Raw genomic sequence first — 24504 nt, forward strand, 5'->3', positions numbered from 1 at the left:
GTGAAAACGCAACTGTTCGGCGTCTTCATGACACACCGGCGACAGCTCACGGACCTCGGACAGCTGATATCGGAGCCGGACGTCGGATGATCCCTGCGGCGACCACTTGTCCCATCCTCATTCTCCTCACGTTCCGTCCATCGTTCACTAAAGAGGTACGTATCACACGGGTAAACACGGGACCGTCGACAGCCCGGGGCGGATTCGGCGCCTCTCGCCCTCTCCGTTCCCGGGGAGGAATTCTTCGCGGCTGGTTCGAATCCGCCGAAGCTCGTTATCCCGTTGGCTGTCTCGTTGAGCCGGCGCTCGAGAGGCCGACAGCGGGGATCGGCGAGTTACGAGAAGCTCCGCGGGAGCTAGAGCGTTTCCAAAAGATTCTGGACCATCAGGGCCGGCGCTGTGACACGTGCCTTCCCCTTTCTCGGCTGTCTACAGGTACGTACGTTGCACCGCGGCGCCCGTTCCAGCTGCTCCGACTTGTTGCTGTCCTGCTCCAGTTGTACCGACACACTGGCGACACGCGGTGTCGAACAACGGCCCTCCTGCAACAGACAATTCGACATGTTTGAGGGGAGTCACGGCGTTTACCAGACCCGGTGCCCGTACACGCCCAAACACGCGTTTAGGGCTGTACCCGTTCATGCTTGGCTAATCAGCTTCACGCGGATCGACGCCTCTGTCTCTGGATCGGCAGCGAAAGACTGCGATCAAATCGTGCTTTCTTTCGCGTTGTAGCGTGCATAGTGTTGACAGTAAACGGTACGTCCAACAGTGAAATTCTCACGAGTAGGGTTAGGGAAATGTTTCTCCCATTTCTGACCTTGCATGACCTTGAAGGTCACTGTGCAGTATACGGATGAAGTCGTCTAACCACACGCTTTCATGTGATGTGAAAAAATATACAGCGTTCCATTTAAAAAATTGAAATTGGTCACCTTCATATCTAACAAAATAGTATAAACACAAAAAATTACATACGCCATTGTGTTGCGTATAGAAAATAGTACTACTTTTTCCTCTTTCATTTTTTCTAATATTTACTGTTTACAAGAAAAACGCTGGCTAGTAATTTTAGTAATGTCTCTTTAAAAATAAAATATAGAAGGCCTGAAAATAATTTATAATATTCTCATACATGTAAAAATATTGTACTTCTGAAGTAAACCACTTGGTTCAGAATAATAATAAATAAATAAATAATTAATATAGGCACAGTAATTGATACCCCCACAGCAGTTGGATCCCTTACCCTAGGTTAGCGTTTCTTTTGTATTGTAGCATTATATTTATTCTCTTTTCTCATTTACTATGATAACGTTCCGCTGAATTCAACGCAGTAAGTAAATTTCATTGGAAGGGTATAACATGAAATTTGTAATTAGTATATACAGGGTGATCGGTAACTGGTGGTTCAACCGAAGAGTTGAAGAGTGGAAAATCGATTTTGACAATCGTCAGACGACTTATATTCAATAGCACGTGTGTTCGTGCAAAGCTTGATATGAAAAAATGTTATTTAACATTTTCGTTGAAAACCCCTTTTACTGTTGCACCACCAGTTACCGATCAGGAGGCATAATGTTTACGAGACCAAGTGATTTCAGCCGCAGGACCAGCACACCCAGAATTACCATATTTTAATAGATTAATCTGCGTCGAACCTTGTATTTTCTTAAGTGCGTCGTAATTCTTCAAGTGTGTAAAAAGGTTAACGAAAAACGTAAAGAAGAGAAGGAAGGAAACGAACGCCAGGGGTGGGGGAACACCGTGGTTGAAAACCTCCGAGTTTTTACGAGTTGAACCTTTAACGACTGGAACGAACCGTGCCGCGAGAACGCCGCTTGAATAGGAGACGAGGGTTCAGAAAGGAGACCGAGAGAAGCTGAATCTATTTAATTAGAATTATGGCGATACGACGTGACCGAAGAATCTCAATTAATCTCCGGAAGAGTTTAAGGAGGCACCGAAATGGAAGTACAAGCGGATCGTAGCATCTGGGGCTCGTCCGTAGTCCGACTAATTTGTTCAATTACTTTTATCGCGGTGTTCCCGCGGAAGAAAGTATCCAAAGACGAAATGAACTGAACTGAAATACCTAAACACGGTAGATGTATTAATGTTATTACACTCGGTGCCAAAGTCGCCAGATTGAGACTTGTCTCCCCACTCTACCTTCCCCTTCTCCGACGCTATTCCCCCACACTTCCGCCACGGCCCACAGTGGTCCGGATCGAGAAATTTAGGGACATTTGACCAAAAAGTCGACTTTACGAAATTGAAAACTAATCAATTTGTATTGCTTTGTAAGGGTCTATAGATCTCGAAAATGATGAAATTAATGAAATTCAATAAATATTTTAGTTACTACCATCATTTAAAGTTGAGCGTTTTGAAAGTAGCATATTTCACCAGGCAAAATTGCTTCTTTGGGATGTCCTCATCGTTTTGTCCCACATCTTTTCTTAGTTTCATTTTATATGATATAGAGCATCCCTTCCCAATAAGAAATCATATATTTTTTTAGTAACAACTAATAATAATATATTTAAAAAATAATGCTGAATGATACATGATAGATTAAAAAGATTTTGTATATTTGTCAAAGGATATCTTTTTTTTCACAAAACTTCCCAGGCTCTACCGAAGAGGAATATTTTCGGTACAACTTCCTTTAAATAACCGTACAAGAATCATTTCCTACTTCGCCCTACTTTGCAATTTATAGTTGCTTAAAGCTGAGAATGTTGCGGCGAGTAGGGTCGCCGCGCGTTGATCGTTGTGAAGCGCGAGGCAACCCGAGAACTCTTAACAAATTAATGAATTAATTAAACAACTTGACACGGATCAATTTGAACAATACGCACAAAGCATACCAAAATATTTTATTGACTACTACGGGTCGTATTATATGCCAGCCTCCATTCAAAATTATTAATTCATGGAAAGGAGATAATGCAGCACGCATTACTTCCGATTGGCCAATTATCTGAAGAGGCTCAAGTAACAAGACATAAAGATTTTTAAAAAACTACGACAAAAATTCTCGGAAAATTTCTAGATCCGCTACAAATGAAGATACATTTCATAAATTATTATTAATATCGGAACCACATATTTCATCCTCGAGAATAAGATCTTACAAGAAGAAAATCAAACAATTAAGTCCAGAGGCTGCGGAATTATTTAAAAAATAAAGAAAACAATAGCCGTTTGTACCTACTTCTTCAACAACAAAATGGTGAGAGTAACTATGGTAAAACACGCATTACCACCCCACTAGCGTGGTAATTAGCATACTTGTTAATTAATCAATTAAATAAAATATTAACATTACTTTTGCTCGCAATATATATTTGTAACGTTAGATACCTTACTTAATAACTTATGTACCTGTACATTTCATCAAAAATTCTAATAACATAATTACATTATATATAACGAAACTATAAGATTTGAATTTGCAATTGTTATACAATGGTTTTAATAAGGAAAGCAACTGATTCAACAACTACATAAAAATTTATAAAAATAACTAACTAACAAATTACACAAAAAATATATTCTAACATGTATTATTCGAAAGATATTATTTTCTAATATTTTTTAGTTCAAACCTCATTTCAATATCTCAAACGGTTTAAAAGTTATACACAAATTTCCCTAAATTCTTCGATCCGGACCACTGTGCGGCCCGCGGTCACGTGACGCGTTTCGTCTTTGTCGCGCATGCGTTACAACACGCCTCACAGTGCGGACAAATCGCCTGTTATCGGCACTTCTCGTAGTTCGGTTATTAATGCATATATAGACGAAATTTTTTACAGACAATTATAATTACCAATATAGTTTATAATTTTAATAAAACAAAATTTTTAGAAAAAAAAATTTATTATTAAAAATTAACAAATTTATTTCTAAAACTAACAAGTTTAGAACAAAACTAATAATAAATAAACCATATGTAAAATTAACAAAAATAAACTTAAACAAATTATAATACTAGTGAACAAAATGAATAAACTTAACAAAACGCTATTCGCTATCCGAGTCATTCTCAGTACTTTGATTGCGACCCAAAATCATTGACTCTCGTGATCTTGCACATCTCGATTTATCCTTACATTCTTATTACTTTTTCAATAGTTATAAAACATATATTAAAAACAAATTAAAAATACATAAAAATGATTGATATATAATTATTGCAAAATTGTATTATGCATAAAAATGATTATTATTAACAATTTCCATCCTAATACGCATGTTTTGCAAAAGAAATGTATTTCATATCGTGATATACACGAATATTGAACTTTTCCAGTAAATTCCCCACTGTAACTGTGGCGAACAAATGGCAAAATTTTTTACAACCAAATTTGTTTACAAATGTATACTTATTGTTAATTATTCACAGAAAATGAAATTTCACAATATAACTAATACATTTAAAAATAAAATAACAAATTTTCCACGATAGATCCTAAAGGAATGGTATGGACACTTCTTAAAAAGTTTATCAAATTGAGAGTCGCAAAAAGTCGCAGACAAAACTATGAAATTCTTAAACTATAATAAGTAATGTATCCGAATATGCATGAATCTCAGGATATATTTTGCCGTTTTTGTTTTATGTTCATTTGAAGTTTTATATACAATTAACAAATAAAGCCACCGTTGAAAATTTGTACAAAAAATAAATCTACTTTATTAAATGTATAAAGAATGCATATTTCTTGGTAAGAACTTTCCATTACACAGAATTATTATTGCACACTCATTTACAGTTAATACGACATTTTTCGATTTTTGGCACTTTACAGAGTGCCTCCATGGCCAATTTTGTTTACAAAAATCTAAATTTGGTTACTAATGCATATGCAATGGTAATTAGTCACAAAAAATTAAATTTTAAAAATTAATAAGTTGAAAAAAAAATTATTTTTATGCATAAAAAAAATTGTTAAATGATTTTTAAATGAATAATAATATGCATTTCCTGCTAATAAAGAGTTCTGCCAAAGGAAATTGTCGTGTATCGTCAAATAAAAATGTAGTGAGATGTGCCGACTTGTCCGCACTGTGCGCCTGGGTAACTGGTGCTCCGAGAGTCGATGACGTAGAATCGGCTACCCCCACCATCTAGCTCCGATTCTTCGGTACGCTCGTCTTTAAGGTTATGTCATGGATTCTGCCTTAGATCTGGCCTGGGCAGTGTCTCCAGATTGAGATTTGTTTCCACACTCTACCTTCCCCTTCTGCGACGCTATTCCCCCACGCCTCCGCCACGACCTGGTCACGTGACGCGTTTCGTCACAATGTCACGTGACTAATCCGGTACTGAGAGATCCGGCAGAGAAGGGATAAATTTTTCCCGTCGATTCGAATCAATTCCCTCGATCTGGCGGCTCTGCTCGGTGCCTTCTCTCAATCGTGTCCCACGAAACAAGACCGATCAATTTCATCGGCGAGCAAATCGCATGGCTGAACCGACGCGATATTACAAACGAGGTTTTTATTGCTCTATGACGACGAGATGTGATATTGAACTTCCCATTATATGGTATCGTCATTATAACGTATCGATCGAACTTGTTCCACCGTAACGGGTTCCGACTTATTGTTCTTCTATTGTTAACGATAAAAGGAATTTCTCTCCTTGCGTTTCCGTGTCAGTGGGTTCATTATATTACTGAAACAAGGTCAGCAGGGCATTAAGTTGATTCTACGATGAGTTCGCGCAACCTTTGGAAACCTGACACTGAACTTTCGACCCCATCAAATTAAGCTCGGGACGAACATTTCAGGCGGAATGTAATAATTAAATTACGGATGCTTACGCAGATAGTCATTTTGATGAAGTACTTTGACCTCTTATTTTAAGTGGTTCACAGCAATAATAATAATGATTGGACACTCCACGTAAGATTACTTTATTCCACTTTATACTACTTAAACCACTTAAAATGGAAAAAGTGCTTTAGAATAAATGTAGTTAGTAAGCATTCTCTTAATTCTTCCGCTTTTCGAAGTCGTGGGCAGTGTGCCCACAACCATCTGACCTTGTGTGATCTTGAAGGTCATTATGCCGTATACGAATGAATTTGTTTTGGCACACGCTTTCATACGATATCCAAAAGTACATAGCATTCCGTTTAAAAAATTGAAGGTCACCTTCATTTCTAAAAAAGTAATCTATATAAAAAAATAATAGTATAACTTTTTTCCTCTTTTATTTTTCTCTAATGTGTACTATTTCCAAGAAAAACGCTGGCCAGTGATGTATGTATAACAGGTTGATTTGTTTGTAAAAACATTAAGCAAATGACTTTGAATATACAGGGTGTCCCACATAACACTTTTCACGATTTTTCAAGTACTTCCGATAATCTGACAAACAAATAGTTTCAACAAAAGATGATCAGTTTTCGATTGGCTATACATTGCAATAAAAAAGTTCGAAAAAAAATTTCTTTTTAGTATTGTCAAGGTCACCTTCATTTTTTTAAATGTTTGTATTTTTGACTTAACAGTATTATAGCCCGTATCAAGACGCATTCAACGGGCTAGCATACCATGACCTACGGATGACCTTGAAAGCAAACAAATGAAAATTTCACCAAAAAATGACAGTCTGCTTGAATGGGTCATAATTACTCTGGCTTGGCCACCACGATCCCCTGATTTGTTACTACTTGATTTTTTTATGGGGTCATTTATAGTCGATAGTTTATGCTGTTCCAATACAAAATATGGAACATTTAAAGCAGCGAATTCGTACAGCATGCAAAGAACTTCGCTATGACAGTATCGTAAGAGCAACAGATGCAAACTTACTACGCAGAACGGAATTGTGTCTACAACAACATGGATCACATTTCGAACATTTCGTGTGACTTTTTTCACGAAATCGTTTGCATTTCTTTAGTCAAGGTTCCTGCATTCAATGTAATTTCGAGTTTTAATAATAAACACAAGTTATTATCACCCATTCAAGCAGACTGTCACTTCTTGTTGAAATTTTCATTTCTTTGCCTTCAAGGTCATCCGAAGGTCATGGTATGCTAGGTCATTGAATGCGTCTTGACACGGGCTATAATACTGTTAAGTCAAAAATACAAAGTGCCATTTTGAAAAATAAAGGTGACCTTGACAATACTAAAGGAAAAATTTTTCTCTAACTGTTTTTTATTCCCACGTATACCCAATCGAAATCTGATCAACTTTTGTTAAAAATATTTGTTTGTCAGATTATCGCAAGTACTTGAAAAATCGTGAAAAGTGTTACGTGCAACACCCTGTATACCTAAGAAAAATACGACAGGCGTCGTACTCTTACACCTAATACAAACAGACCATTTTCTAGTTACTCACCGACAGGCAGAGGTTGACTTGATACCGGTGTGCCTGGCGACGGGATTCGCTCTGCAGCTGCCACGCGCGTATGTAAAGATCGCCGCGATATATGAGTCCGCCCCGTTTAGCTCGCAGCATCAGGTGCCATCTGAAAAATGAGCAAACAATATCCATTTACTGCCAAATATTCTAGGCACTGATAGATTGAATATTATCTCTGCGCGCCGCGATAACAAACGATCGGTAATCTTTTGAGGGAAAGCGGGGGGGGGGGCTGGACGTTCGAAATCAAACAGCCATCCCTTATCCAGCATTATATTTCTCCCCACTGTAAACATACGACCGTCTCGTGTCCCGCCATCGGGAGTAAGAAAGGAAACACGCGTTTAACGTACGCGCGAAATAAATTGCCCGAGTCATGCTCGCATTCATCCTGATGGAGTTTCTGGTTGTCGCGCTGGAACCGTTCTCGCGCTCTTTCGCTCTCTCCTCCTCTCGATAAAATAAGTTCGTAAATGACATACCCTTTTCACGCGTCACTTCCGCGCGCAGTTCATTTTCCGCGCCCCTCTTTTCGCGGCCGAACAGTGTGTTGACGAGGCGGAAAACAGGGCGAATGTCTCGAGTCAATAGTCGTGCTCTGCGGCAGATCTATTATCATGTCGCACCCGGGCTACTTAAAATTCATATCTTGTATTTAATAAATTGGTTTGAAGCAACCAACGCGATAGCTCTATCAACCAACTTCCTACATTATTAAGAGTTAAAAAATGTCAGTGAATATCAATTTATTAATGCTGGAATTAACTAGATTATAGTGTGAGGTAAGAACTTTATTATCTAGCAATTAACAATTGTTATTAACCCTCCCAGGACAAACATGTTCCTTGTAGCTGCCTTGGGCAACCTGGGTCTTTTATGTCCGCGACTAATTTTTTTACTGTTCTGGGCATTCAAAAAGTCTTAAAAAATTCTGGAATCCAAAAATTTTGTACTTCCTCGAAAGAGAAACGACTTCTCCGCAGCTTCGTTAAGGACTTATTAACGAAAAACGCATACCAATCAGAGCGCCGCTACGGCAAACGTTGGCGTTGCCATTGGCTGAGCCGGAATCCGTCCGACGTAGCGGCGTTCTGATTGGTTCGCGTTTTTCGTTAATAATTCCGTAACGAGGCCACAGAGAACATTTTTGCAAAGGAAAAAGTTATTTCAAATGAACTCAGAAATCACCTCTTTGAATTAAGTACATTTCAGAACAGGCTGTATATTAAAATAGGGACTTCAATGCGTGTTCCATTTTGTACATCATGAAGTTATTAAAGTGGAAATGAAATTTCTGTTTAACTCTCGTTTGTTGCAATCGATACGAAACGTTTTTATTTTGTACGAACACATATGTCAATCTGTTTGAGCAATTGATTTTGACGAAAGTTGCGATTGTGAAATGATTTCGTTCACTTTCGCATTAAGAATGCAGCTTTCGCGTGCACTGTGCACAGTGCGGGGAATTCTGCACGACGCGATGTGAAGTATCAAATATAGGTAACGGGTTTCGACTTTAACAGGAAGGGAAACGAGGAAAAGGGTCAGGTCGGGATTAGCATGGCAAAAATTTCGGCAGCGGGTAAAGCAGAAAATATGAGCGAACGATCGCATGTTCAGCGGATATACAGGGTGGACCAATAACTTTGACCACCTCGAATATTTCCGTTATTTGTAAAATATGAGAAAATCATACATACTAAACTAGCATGGTATAGAGGGGGAAATATTTTTTATATCGGTGAAGACGTTTCAGAGATTTCAAGGTCACCTTGATTTCTATAACCGAAATAATTTACATTGTCTGTCATGAATCCATAGAGTATCATACTTTGCGTAAAAATGTATTGACCTTCATATGTCCTGAACCTAATAGTTAACGAGATATTATCGAAATAATTTTAAATGTTAAATATGCATCACAAGGTTTCCTCCTCTCTACCATGCAAGTTTTGTATATACAATTTTTCTAATCCTGTTGCAAATAACGGAAATATTCGAGGTGGTCAAATTTATTGGTCCACCTTGTATATATACGCGAACGGCGCATTAGATTACGCGGCGTGGAAGCGGAGCGCAGTTGCTAGCCCGAATCTAGCATAACTGTTCTCGGCTAAATGCAACTGCCTTGATAATGATCGGGATTATTCAGCTGACTGAATGCTACGAGCAGCGGTGGGTTTGCTAGCCGGCTCGCTAGCCCAGAAATGAAAGAGTAACTTTGCACTGATCGCGTTTAAGTGAAACACTGTGACCCGACGCAGCTAGTCCAGAATTCAAACGGCCACCTCGTGTTCCCTCGCGCAGGCTCAAGAGGGCTGTAAATTAGAGATTTCGGACAGCTGTACATCGCTTGCAAATGATCTTCCTCGTTTATTAAGCGGTCCGTGTCGAGAAATTTCAGAACAATAGGTACAAGCTTCACGCAGAGAATCGTCTCACCAGTTCTACAACTGTGTTGCTCCGACGGAGTTCGACCGAAAACTTTTAAAGTGCCGCGGTGTATTGGTTCGGGCATTGAACAATGTTATATACTAGCAGATTATTAATTTCACAATTTTTCGGTCATTCTTCCTTGTTTATACGTATGTAACGGAGCAGAAAATGCAAGACGGTTATTGTAAGTAATAAAACAATTGATCCGAGGTGAAGGAGTTTGTCTCGCCCTCCACCTACAAGACTGTTGGCCAGTTTCTGCGTTAACATTTATAAAAAAATCACTCGGTTTGTAAAAATTGTGGTAACACCTCGAGAAAGCTTCTCAATCTTTTTACATCAACATTCTGTTGTAGGACCGTATTGTATAATATTTTTATCGGGATCAAGTTACACAGCAACTTTTCCTCCGGCAAACTTTCCTCTGATCTAATTTAATTCGCGAAGTATTAATATGAAAATTTTCTGAGCGATGTGCAAAGGACAGGCAAATAGAAAGTCATGAAAGTCTGGGAAGCTGGAGTGTCACGTACCGAAAGGACACCAGCCAGCCAGCGCGGTTCTATTGAGAAAGAATTAACCTGGGAGATAGTTAGCTGGGAGCAGCCTTCCGGTAACGACGTTCGCGAACGGCTGGGCGAACGAACGGAAGAGGATGGTAAAGAATAAACAGGGAGAGGTAGAACGCTGCCTTTTATTTCCTTAGGAAGCGACGCACAGCCGAGCGTTCACTAGCGCAAGCAATCTTCTATCCTCGAGGAAATTCCAAGGCTGATGGAAATTATCGCAGCCCGCCACCATCCCGGAAGCCATGCGCAAATATTCGTGAGATGCGTTTAGCAAGACGTTCCGAGAAATTTTCCCTGGGGCGCGGGCGGAGCGAATTTTATAACGTTCCCTCTCTTGTCGGCGCGTTCCCGAATCGTACTACTGCGAAATTATTTCGAGTGTTTTCTATACTGCATTCGCTCCTTGGGAATCATGAAATTTTCCTCGAAAAATAGAACGCATAATCATAAATTTCAGAAGTGTTTGCTTTTTCTTTCTGCATAATAATAGCATGCATGGATTTTCTCTACGAACGCTCGTTATCGGTAGCAGTCGGATTTTTATGTAAAATAAAGATTGTTTCCGCTAATTGCATGATACAGAAGCAACCTAGATATTTATTTCTCTTCTTAATCCATGTAACGAGTTGAAAAATTATACAACGGTATTACACGATTTTTAAACAGTTCTCACTGTTTTGCATTTGATCTGCTACATTTTGCCATAAACGCATAAACCTGGCAGTGTAATTGTCAGGTAAGCAGGAAAGTTCGTACCGCTTTCTCTGTACATGTAAACGTTATATTAATTAAATATGAGCTTATGTGTGCTTAAACGAAAGCTCATTTCACGGAGAACGTAACTGACGGTTGTTAATTTATTTAATTGGACAGCCACTTACGAAATCAACGAGTTCAGAGTTAACAATATGATGAAAATAAGTTGACAACAGACAACTTGTTTGACAACAGAAGCAAAAGCTTCTATAAACAAAGGAATAAAAATGTTGGATCGTTGGGAAGAGATATTAGCTATTTTTCTGAATAAGGTATTAGTCCAGGGCTGGGCACGTTTGCATGAATTGAGGCGAAACCGTTCCCACCATAGCGCCCACTGCCCCCTTCCAGCAACTGCCGTTACCATGGAGAAAGGACGCGCTTCGCCTAACGCGTATTGCTACGGCATATACGGCGCACAGTGGTCCGGATCGAAGAATTTAGGGACATTCGACCAAAAATTCGACTTTTCGAATTATAAGCGTCTATAGACCTCGAAAATGATGAAATTAATGAAATCCAATAAATACTTTAGTTACTACAATCACTTAAAGTTGAGCGTTTTGAAAGTAGCATATTTCACCAGGCAAAATTGCTTAGTCCTCATCGTTTTGTCCCATATCTTCTCTTAGTTTCTTTTTGTATGATATAGAGCATCCCTTCCCAATAAGAAATCATATATTTTTTTAGTAACAACTAATAATAATATATTTAAAAAATAATGCTGAATGATACATGATAGATTAAAAAGATTTTGTATATTTATCAAAGGATATCTTTTTTTTCACAAAACTTCCCAGACTCTACCGAAGAGGAATATTTTCGGTACAACTTCCTTTAAATAACCGTACAAGAATCATTTCCTACTTCGCCCTACTTTGCAATTTATAGTTGCTTAAAGCTGAGAATGTTGCGGCGAGTACGGTCGCCGCGCGTTGGTCGTTGTGAAGCGCGAGGCAACCCGAGAACTCTTAACAAATTAATGAATTAATTAAACAACTCTTAAAAGATTTCATGCAATACTTCAAACAATTTCCTCGCCTTATGAAATAGACACGGATCAATTTGAACAATACGCACAAAGCATACCAAAATATTTTATTGACTACTACGGGTCGTATTATATGCCAGCTCCATTCAAAATTATTAATTCCCTATTAATCTCCTGAAAGGAGATAATACAGCACGCATTACTTCCGATTGGCCAATTATCTGAAGAGGCTCAAGAAACAAGACATAAAGATTTTTAATAAATTACGACCAAAAGTACTCGGAAAATTTCTAGATCCGCTACAAATGAAGATACATTTCATAAATTATTATTAATATCGGAACCACATATTTCATCCTCGAGAATAAGATCTTACAAGAAGAAAATCAAACAATTAAGTCCAGAGGCTGCGGAATTATTAAAAAAATAAAGAAAACAAAAGCCGCTTGTACCTACTTCTTCAACAACAAAATGGCAAGAGTAACTAGGGAAAACACGTATTACCACACCACCAGGGTGGTAATTAGCATACTTCTTAATTTATCAATTAAATAAAATAATAATATTACTTTTGCTCGCAATATATATTTGTAACGTTAGACACCTTACTTAATAACTTATATACCTGTACATTTCATCAAAAATTCTAATAACATAATTACATTATATATAACGAAACTATAAGATCTGAATTTGCAATTGTTATACAATGGTTTTAATAAGGAAAGCAACTGATTCATTTTTTAGTTCAAACCTCATTTCAATTTCTCAAACGGTTCAAAAGTTAGACACAAATGTCCCTAAATTCTTCGATCCGGACCACTGTGCGGCAGGGCAACGAAGACACCAACACCAGCGAACGCGACAAAGTAAGCGGTTGAAGGGCCCTAACAGAGCCCAGAACTGGTTCAGTCCTTCGTGCATCATTTATTTCATTTATGAATCATTAATTGAAATAGCATGAACTTCCTTGGTTACCCAATAATATCGCTACATATTTATTTCCACTTAATTAATTGCATGCAACTGTATGCATTATTGCATATTTTTCTGCGATTTAAAAGTATTCAAACAATATCTGGGTGAACGTGAGAACGTGTCGCGTAGAAAATAACGCATGACCGTTCACGTTAACATTCCACCATAGCTATGACTGTATGAAGTTAATTAAACTCGAACTAATTTTCGGAGAATAATTGTAGCGGCATTTTCGACACATTGCGGCTAAACAACAACAAATAAAAAGAATTATGCTTCTACCAGATTAAATATTATCGCCACAGCGGGAAATGGCGACCCATTATTCTAGTATTATATGGCAAAGAATTTAATTAAATGACACATTTTTTAATTATATCAGATCCACCGAGAAGTTCATTTAACATTCGCACTAGATACGAGTCACGAATTTTATAGCACAATACAGTGGATCTAACTTCTTCTTACCCAGTGTGCAAATAATTTTTTTACAAATGTTTTCACGCATCTGGTTCAAGCAGCGTTTTATTTCGGACGCAATTTCACAGAAACAATACGGTAAATGCACCAATTCAGTGATCACAGTAGGAGAGTCGAAAAAGCATGTTTCATTTCTCTTTTTGTTTAAGGAGACGATGCTTTAATGTCGAGCGCGGTGCTTCAATATGGTGTAACGAATCGAATTGTTCTTCTGTAATAACTCGTCAAAAAATGAAAAGAAAAAAATAGAAAAAAGCCATGAAAATAACAAATGAAAAAATCTGCCAGCCGAACAAGTTCGGCGTTCACGAGGAAGACATCGAATTGTTTTGTCAATCGATGCGTATACTGGTATTTCACGGGTCCGGTTCTATACTCGGCAGCAATATGAAACCCGGCCTCTGCGCCTCGTGCGTTTCCTCCGCCTTTACCATTCTCGCGATCAAGCGTTCGAGCTACGAACTGGAAATTAAACATTGTCAACTTGGGCAAGGGGGTCGGCCAGAGTAAAGAGAGAACGGGGTAGCCTGTGTCCGGTTCGAGCGGTTCACGCGAAATAAACTTCGATCGAACGGTAGTCATAACGAAGTGGTAACGCATGGCCAGCCTCAGCGATATCGGCTGTTTGCTAGCGCACCGATAGACCGGATGAAACACGGCGCTCCATGAATTATAAAGTCGCCATTTGCCGATCAAGATAAAGGCTGGTTCGATCACAAAACACGGTGCGCAGAAGTGACCAAAAAAGAGGATCAAAGAGGGAGAGAGGAAGAGAGAGAGAGAGAGAGAGACCATTGTTTTTCACTAGTTCATTCGTAGTTAACAATAAGTAAACACGATGCATCAAAAAATTGTAACTTATAGGGGCAGCCGTATAGATTCTACCGTACACTATAACTCAGGCCTGGGCAACTGGTGCTCCGAGAGTCGATGACGTAGAATCGACTATCCCCACTACCGCGCTCCCGTCGCCCCACCCGGCTCGGCCGGTCTGCCGCGACAGGTCGACTCACACCAGTGTGAGAGGGGAATACGAGCTCGCCGTGGAGTAGTGGTAGGCACGGTAGGGGCCCCTCAAACGCCTGCTTCTCCCACCAATCTCTTTCGTGCAGCGCGCACCTTCGTCGCGTTCGCTGATGTCTCGCGTCTTCGTTGTCCCACGGTCACGGCGCACAGTGGTGCCAAGGCGGCAAAAAATCCTTTTTATAAATTTTCGATTTTTATAAAAAAAAAATTATTTTTGTATAGCCTAATAGTGCGTGCATGATGTGCCAAAGTCAGATTCAAAAAAAAATTTTTTTACGGAGATATACGCATGGTAAATAACCATTTCCTCGCTCCTGGGAATTCATCAGTTTTCAGTGCGATAGTTATGTAATTACTCCGTCTATAATTGAATACTTAGGGGTCTACAAATCATATGGGTTATTGCAAATGGTTTCAACTATTGAATGGCAAAAAAAATTTTCCAAAAAAAGTTGTTTAACATTAAGTAATATGGACTAACCTGAAGCCCCTTTGTGTTACGCTCATTTTTTATTTATGGAGGAATACAAAAAATCCTTTCAATAGCTTCGATCTGGAACTAATCGTTTTGGCAAGTTATAATATTGATCTAGCTTTGTGCAAAATTTTAGAGATACTTCGAGATGCTTTCGCCGCAATTTAAGTTTAAATATCAACTTTCGGAATTTCCGAGAATGAATCACGCGGATGTCACGACTATTTGATGTTTCAGGTGAAATTTTTAAGGGTTACATATCGCATAATAAAAAAAAATGTGACATTCATACATATAAAAACATATTTAATAACAATTTTTTATGTTAAATAAACAAAGTTTTCGTTCACTGGACCACTGTCGCAGAAATGCAACAGGTATTTTTTGGTAGTGCTCCAATGAACGCTATAAAATAATTTATGTAAGATAAAAAAAAATCGTTATTAAATATTTTTTTATACATAAAAAATTAATAAATCATATGCACTTCACATTTTTCTTTAGTAATTAGAAATATTCCTAAAAAATTTCACCTGGAACATCAAATAATCGTAACTTCCGCAAGATTCACTCTTGGAAATTCTGAAAGTTGAAATTTAAACTTAAATTGCGGCGAAAGCATCTCGAAGTATCTCTTAAAATTTTGCACAAAGCTAGATCAATATTACACCTTGCCAAAACGATTAGTTCCAGACCAAAATCTATTAAAGGATTTGTTGTATGCTTCCATAAATAAAAAATGGACAGAAAACAGAGATTTTCGATTAGACCTTATTACTTAATGTTAACAACTTTTTACAAAAATTTTTTTTGCCAAATAAGCGTCGTACCTGTGGCAATCTGTCCACAAATTTTCAAACAAATTCGTTTGATAGTTTCGTTTTTACAGATTTTTTGCCGCTTTTTGGCCATTTGGCACCAATGTGCGGCGCTTACTGGAAAGGGGCAATGGACGCTATGGTGGGGAACGTCTTGTCCCAATTGAGACAAAAATCCCCACCCCTACCGTAAGGCAAGTAAGGAGCGCGATAGTGGGGGTAACCGTTTCTATGTCGTCGACTCTCGGAGCACCAGTTGCCCAGGCATGCAATAACTATACTGTAGGCCAGAGCCGGGGAACTGGCGGCCTATGGGCCATACACTGTTTCCTTCCCCTACCAGCGCAGCGTCTCCCACCACTTGACTGGTATCCTATGAAAGAAATAGCGTGCAGCCCGCGGGACCCAGTTTCTCGGCTCTACAGATAAAGTCAAGCTAGGAGTGGTGCATAAGAGTGGGAGAACCGGAAAATTAATGGTGGGGGTCCCCAACTGTGCTGTAGGTCTTCGTACCGAATAAACACTTCTACGTCAACTGAAGACGACTAAAATAAACTAAATAGGATATATCGCTTTCATAAATTCGATAAGCTGAGAATAGCATGGATAGGAATCACCTTTTCTAATAAATTCGATAATTTAAAAATAAACTTGAAAGCCTGGAATTCTTTTAGTCTTAAATCAGCGAGAATACTGCTGTTGTTCCTCAATTAGTTTAATCGTACCGTATGTTATGACCTAAGATGACCTTGATGCAGAATAAAAATATCTACATCAGTTGCAAAAGCCCGGGAATTAAATAGGAATTTTTTTCTGTTTTTAATCTAAATTCTTTAATTCCTTTGGTCTTTACCAAAGAGAAATCGACTATTGCTTTTCAATTAGGTTATTCGTAACTAACAGTAAGTAAATATGTATATTACGGTGCAATCGAAAATTGTGTGCAAGTGACCGAGGTAGTCGTTGGGTTTCTAACGAATGCAACAGAACCGGTAAAAAATTCTATTGTAGAGATACAAATCCGTTAAAAACGATTGTACAGTGTCACTCAATATATTCATAACTGTTGACGCTGTTTTTCTCCGGCTGCGAAAGCTACGGCTTTTCCCAGAAATATGTGCTGTTCCAAAAATCTCGCGCCGGGCAGGTGGACACGCGATTCGAAAGCCGGCGAGTTGAAAATACAGAAATGGAGGTAGCGTCAGTAAATTCTCGATTTATCAGCTCGACGAGCGCTTAACGCAACGGTGACGACGTTATCGTTGTCTATGGAATCATCCCTCTGCGCAGTAGTTTCCCTGGAAATTTATACGTTCGAAAAATGCGTGGCATAAAGAGCACCGACTAAAATCCTCACGTCCGAATGCATCCCGCATTCATATTTCCCGACTGAATTACTAATTTCGTCATTCGTCATCGGGATTTCGTTTTCAATTATTCCGTAACGCGTATTACATCACCGTAATTTAATTCCAGTCCTACCCGGCGCACGCCGGATGATTGATATTGCCATTTCAAGCGCGTCTTTTTTTCAAATTGGATGCCCAAGTATAAGCTGTGTCGCAATTGGTGATTGAACCACTGGATGGAAACCATAAGTTCGGAAATGCACCGAAACAATACACCTGCGATCGGTAAGTGAGTAACGTGAACATTGAGACCTTTTTTTCAAAGAAAATAATTTTGTAACAAAATTGCAGTGGATCCAAGAACTATTTGAACATTAAATTTTCGATTCTGGAAAAATTTTCGATATTTAACCGGTGGTGATTTCGTAAAGATCAATACAATGATTTCTCTGTATTTGTCGCCAACGCTTGGATGATAAACGTCGCGGAATTATCCCCACTATCGCCGAGGAGTGTAAACATAACACAGCTCGGGCATGTCTCCTGGACGATACACGACGACCATGTTGTTGACATATATCGAGAATTCACTGTAGTACACAAATAAATTTGGACTCATTTCAACGGCGCAGCTTCTCTTTTCGAAAAACGTGGCTCATTTTCTTCTAAAATATTTTTGCACGATGGGATATTGAGAACTCAGTTTTATAAGCCCTAGCATTTGTATTTAACTTCTGTTTGTAATACAATTTTTATTTTGCATAAAGGTCCGCAGTCCAACCACCGTTGCGAGCGCTATAATGACCTCTGCAGAAAGATATTCCACAATGTAGACACACTTCTTCGAGTGGAGCCTGCAGCAGCGAGATAAAACCGGCAATCACGAATCGCGTTATACACGCGATCGCTGTTCGATCCGCGTTGCAGTGGTGACAGGGCGATGCAGCCGTTTTTCCCGACGTGGCGCACATTTTTCAGAAAACGGGATAATATTTACAGAAAAAAAACTCGGCTATACTGTTCAATATTTTTCGCTGCACCTGTACAATCGCGATGCTATGCCGTCATAAATGGGAACGGTGGGAGGGCGGGGACAGTTGATACGGGGCAGATTGATAGAATGCAATCATTTGAACACTGTGTATATGCAGCATAATTGCGGCTAAAGTGTTTGAGATTTGTTATTTAACAGGTCAATTCGAACAGGTCGATACGAAAAATTAGCAATTCAATTTCATCCAAGCCTAAAAATGTTACTAAAAAGACCAAAATATTTAATATTGTGAGTGGTCCTCATTTTCTGGACAGAGAGTGTATAATAACATCTGGTAGGGCATACTGATACATCTCCTCATTGACGCGTTGGCACTGTGTTTCTATATTTTTTATTTACTTCTTCTGTTCCTAGAAAACTGGTTCAAAATTATATTTTTAAAAAGGTCGTGGTGAAATAACGCGAGATATTTTTAAAAAAGAAGATTTAAATACGAAAGAAACATAATATTGTAAGAGCGCGCGAGCGCGCGATTTACCACATAAGGGAACAGGGCAGCGACGACGTACAGTGGGCAATTTGGACAAAATCGGATTCAAAATCAAGGAACTTTCGATAGGAATGAGGTAGAGCGATGAAATTTTTTGGAAATGAAAGCTGCAATTTTGTAGAATATGAGAAAAATAGAGAGATTATTATCATCCAATCATTTCGACGAAAAAATGACTTCATTAGTTTTTGTCACAATAATCTATTTTTTGCAAAATCCTGAGGTCGTAGACAAATTTTGAGACCAGATTTGAAATCAGCGTGAAAAAATCTATGGGAAATGATGTATAGCATGTTAAAAAAAAAATTTTCCGCGTGTGGTATTGGAAAAACTAAAATTTTCTTGAATTTGTGCGCGTTTAACGAATTTTCTCGAGGTTAACAAACGTTCGTACCACAATCTCTCTATTTTTCCCATATTCTACAAAGTTGCAGCTTTCATTTCCAAAAAATTTCATCGCTCTACCCCATTCCTATCGAAAGTTCCTTGATTTTGAATCCGATTTTGTCCAAATTGCCCACTGTGCGACGTCGATGGAATTCGACGATCGCGACGGAATCTGACGATCAGCGGCCACGGGCCGCGACGCAGTTCGCCTAGACAATCAACAACGTTACCATGTACGGGCGAGAGTAAATAAAGTTTCATCAATTACAATTTTCAAATAAAGTTTCATCGATTACAATATGCTCTGAGAGAATTTTTTTCAAAGTTATGGTTACAGTATGTAAAGGGAAAGGTTTAAATAATCTTGTAGTGCATTCTTGTTCAGTGTGATTAATGCAAACAAACACTGCAAAAACGTATCAACTTGCCCAGGTCTCACCTTCATAAACCGACATCCGCTGTCGATTTCCGATTAGGATACGTGAATAAAATATGTGTGCAAAATAAACAGTTTATAATTTATTTTGTGAGAATTTTTTTCGAAGTTATGCTTGCAATATATAAAGAGAAAGGTTAGATAATTTTGTAGCACATTCTTTTTCAGTATGATTAATTCAAACAAACACTGCAAAAACGTATCAACTTGCCCTGGTCTACCCCTGTATAAATCGACAGCCGCTGTCGATTTTTCATTGCGAATGAAAACACATCGATTGGAACGCACTAATGCTCGATAATTCCACGCAGCTATGGCGGAACCATTGCCGTGCACGTTCACGTGGATAATGCGTGCGCTAGTACTTTCGGCTCTCCAATATATTATGTAATTTCGTTTCCCACCCCCGCGTGTCTCTCCTCGGAACGCATTAGTTCGCCGCGGGAAACGCTTCTGATTGAAAGCGAACGCTTTTGATCGCGTATTTAAATAACATCGACTGTAATAGACGATAATGCTTCTGGCCGCGCGACGAGACTATAAAACGCGTCGTCCGGGCGCGAAAGTTATACCTGGCCCGCGGAATTGTTCCCGCGTGTGCTCCGCATCGGCGTCCGATTCCGGAATATTTCGGTCGGGAATTAAATAACCCGGCTGTTAATACAACCGTATCACCGAAAGGAAATCGACCGCGAATTAAAATGTTTCAGCGTGCCATTAACGCCGGCGCGGCGCGGCGTTTTCCAAACGCGTCGAGCCGGGCGCTTTATCCGCCGGAAAAATTTAAACTTTCACCGAGTGGAAGGCCAAATGTTCGAGCGATTTCGCCGATGTTTCGGACGAAATAAAAAAATAAAATGGAACAACAACACGAATTCAATTCGCATCGAAGTTTCTCGCGAGTTCGTTGTTTCGCAATTAAAATAAGAGAAATAAACGCGGGGACCACGGTCTTCTGAACGAAACGTTCTGCTCCTGCGTGAGTGGATACCCGAAATCAATCGGCGAAAAACTATCGATGATTTATGAGAAATTATTCTGACATTGTGCAGCCAGCGGGACGTGAAACGCTATACTCCGGGCGTCGAATTTCCATCGGAATAAATAAACCGGAAAAATTCCGGCAAGTTTGTAACAATCCGAGGCGCTACTGCTGTTACGCGGTACACTGGATCCGGGCCCGCGCTCACAATACCCGGCGAGGTGAATATTTTTCATATTTTTTAACGCTTGGATTTTTAATTACATTCGCGTTGACAACTATTCCTTGCTTGTTTGCACAGCAACGGAAACCTGGAAGTCATTTACAGCGAGTTTGAATGTATCAGTGTATCGAATGTGCTTTCCACAATGAATGGTTTTATTTTGCACATTTTTTGTAGAGAACACGACTGAAATATTTCACGTTTATCTGGGAATTCGTCAAACAATTTAACGGCCGAATGAAGTTTATTTAAAAATGCTGTCCGTGCGAATTACCACCGATAAAACAGTCAGTTAACGTGCACTTTATGCATCTCAAGTGTACAGGGTGTTCCGAAAATGTTGCATTTCCTTGAAATGGGTGATTCCTGAGATCATTTGAAATAACTTTTTCCTTTGCGAAAATGTTCTCCGCGGCTTCGTTAAGGAGTTATGCACGAGAAACGTGGACCAATCAGAGCGTGACTATAGCAGAGCGTGGCGCTAGCATCGGCCGAGCCGGAATCCATCCGCCATAACTGCGCTCAGATTGGTCCGTGGTTTTTCGTTGATAACTACACAACAAAGCCGCGGAGAACATTTTCGCAAAGGAAAAAGTTATTTCGAATGATCTCAGGAATCACCTTTCTCGCGGAAGTACATTTTTGGGACATCCTGTACTATCTCCTAATATTCGGAAAAAATTCTATGGAACTCTTGCTGGAAGATGAGAACATAATTTCAATTTTTATTAATTAGCGCGGACAATATTTATACAGATCCACAGCTCGCTAATCATAAGGCAACTCAAAGACCAAATTGTTCTAGTTCGCAATTCCAAATCGACGAATTTCTACTGTGAAAAATAAAAAATAAAATATGTACTGGCCAATCCGTCATCAGCGTTGAATACAATTAGATTTCGTTAAAAAAAAAATGAACAGCCGACTTGTCAGGGGAAATTCAGGCGGCGCGACACGCGAATTTCTTTCGCACCTGTTCACTGATTGCCTGGCACAATTCTGGGCCGGTTTATACGCCCGATGATTTGTATTATATACATCGGGGTGCGAGGGGTAGAAGGCTGGGGGGGGGGGGAGATACTGGTTAAACGTTGGCCAGTCCTGCAGTTCTTCTGCTGAATAATTCATGCCACTGAATTATTCATAAGTCGAATGTACTGAAGGGATGAACAATGAAACGGTCGAAAATGCGGTGTAAGATTTGACAAATTTATCGCTTTATGGTTTATTTACAAGCGCGTCGGCGTGTGGCCCACCATAAGCACAACCCACTTAAACGACGAATCAATATTTTCCGGGGTTGGGGGTGGGCGAGGGGTTGCTTTCCCGTGCACGGGCGCACGCATAAATAAATGAACGCGGCGGTGTACGGTATTTTATTGTTATTACGCGGACAGGGTATTCTTAGCGATCATGTTGGACTATTTTTAAATCGACTTGATGAATATTTCCGTGCCGGTGGCACGGCGCGCGAATTTTCTCCGGCGAGCTTAATGCCGCATGTATAAAGAAATATTAGTTCTCGACCGACTATATTAATGAAATTAGCGCTCGAGAGTATGGGATTTAAATTGTAACGAAGCTACTAGTTAGACGAAGCGGTGATTAATATCAATACAGGCGAGAGCTTCTGTTGTGTTTAACAGGTTGAACATTTTCTACAGTAATCTTCGTTAACGAGCAAATGAAACATTCATGAAATTAACACACACTGTTTCACGTTCGCGTCTTTCAGCGTCTTTTTCCTTATTTTTTCTTCACCGGAGCTGAATAAGATAGAGGGGAGGCTCTACTGTATTTTAAATAATCCTATTTATTTTAAAGTATGCGTACAACTTTGAGAATAAAATATTTAATTTAATGAAATAAATACGTTCCCCCTGTCTGTGACCTTGACTGACCTTGAGTAGTTATAGTCACTGAATTCCTCACGAAAGGAACTATCATCGTAGGTGTTTAAAAGGGGTTGGTTCTGTTTAAAAAAATTAAGCAGACCTTGAGGTCTCTTTAAAAAATAACATAAAAACAAATATTTTTATGGCATCATGCATCAATTTTGTCCTTAAGAGATTTGGCGTATCTTTTAAAATAACTCACCCTGTATTACCGTGCTATCCCTTCGGATATCTCAGCGTGTAAGACAGGGCCCAGAATCGTCAGATCGGGGGAATTGACTCGAATAGAGGGCAAAGAGTTACCCCCTCTCTGCCAGTACCGGATTAGTCACGTGAAAAAGACGAAACGCGTCACGTGACCGGGCTATGGTGGAAGCGTGGGGGAATAGCGCCGTAGAAGGGGAAGAGGATAGAGTGGGGAGACAAGCCCTAACCTGGCGACTCTGCGCAGGGCCCGCTAGAGGGCCTTACCGACGAGTCCTCTAGCGGGCCTAGGACGAAACGCTCCTTCATAAAAACTGTCTAGCTCAAAGTCCCAAACGAGTGCCCTTTATGAACAGAAGGGTAAAACAAGTGTCGAAATACGTTTGAGCGGGGCTGTGAATATACCGAAATAAGGCCGCAACCCTCTTTTGTGTCGCTCAAATATGGAGTCGTTCGGGCGGGAAAAATCTCGTAACGAATTTCGGGCCATCAACTCGACGCAAACTGCACGAGACACGGCCCCTCTAATAGAGACTCGCCCCGGCGAAAGACAAAGAGAATAACTATTGTAATTACTCCGTTGGCCGCCGCGCTGCGCCGCCATGAAAATACACAAACGAGCAGAAGTAGCGGGACCCGTTCTTCCACACCGCAGTACTTTTACCGAACCTGCACGCGGGAACGCGGGAGCGTTTCGCACCCCTTCGAAACCTACCGTCAACACTGACCGCACTATTCCCCAGACTGATTGCGGTCTGCACGATATATTTATATTTGCATTTAAAATCTGCGGGCCGCGGCACATCTGTCAAACGACGTATATTGAAATGTTCTGCACCGTAGCTGAAGGCTCAGCCAGCTATCGTGCGTGCCGCCATTGTTTTTCACTTTGACCATCGAAAATTTACCGTTCCGAACAAAGGCGTTCGCTCAACCACCGAGCACGGACGAATTATCTGTTCACCTACTGTGTTATTCTTCAATTTCATATTCAACAACACGTTTGGCCGTACCATTTTTTAATCCGATTTTTAAAAAATTCTGATCACTGTAGGCGTAAAATAAATCAATAAATCGATAGGTTATTTTTAAGGTTGGGTTAATGGTAGGGTATTTTAACGGTTTCGAATTAATGATAGATTCGTTAAAAAGGTGGAAACAATTCCCTCGATTCAGAGGGTGGGGCTGATCGATCGGAGAATCAAATTATAATTTCGGCGAGCAAGAAAGAATTGATTTCACGGCGGTGCGCTTTTGTGAAGCGGCTACAACCCCGACCGTGGACACCGGCTGCAAAAACAACGCGAATTGTCGCCGGCAAATTTACCGCGGCTGTTTTATAGACGCTATTTGCGCCGAGAGTGTGCGAGAGGATTTCAGCACGAACGTCCTGGAAAAAAGGGTGAAAAGACTCACTGCAGAATAGGTGTGGGTCGGCCACGTAGAATATCTGTGTGTAACTCGTACGTGTATACGGGTCTCTGCTGGAGAATTCCGGAAAACGTAAGAAGCGCGTCACTACAGTAATATCTCGATAGTATATGTGGAGGAAATGTGCAT

The 24504-nt window shown here is 39.8% G+C and overlaps 1 protein-coding gene across 1 annotated transcript in view; it reads right to left on the minus strand.

The window, feature by feature from the left end:
- Positions 1 to 315: 315 nt before the first annotated feature.
- The window catches only part of LOC143353980 (protein O-mannosyl-transferase TMTC1-like), a 428910-nt gene continuing 404721 nt past the window's right edge, over positions 316 to 24504 (minus strand). Inside the window, exons 14-15 of the mRNA XM_076787624.1 lie at positions 7372 to 7501; positions 316 to 542 (exon numbers count right to left, since the gene is read on the minus strand). Coding sequence (XP_076643739.1) covers positions 357 to 542; positions 7372 to 7501 — 316 coding nt within the window. The 3' untranslated portion in view covers positions 316 to 356. The remainder of the gene's footprint in view (positions 543 to 7371; positions 7502 to 24504) is intronic.

The sequence above is a fragment of the Halictus rubicundus genome, chromosome 5 (assembly GCF_050948215.1).
Source record: "Halictus rubicundus isolate RS-2024b chromosome 5, iyHalRubi1_principal, whole genome shotgun sequence".
NCBI lineage: Eukaryota > Metazoa > Arthropoda > Insecta > Hymenoptera > Halictidae > Halictus > Halictus rubicundus.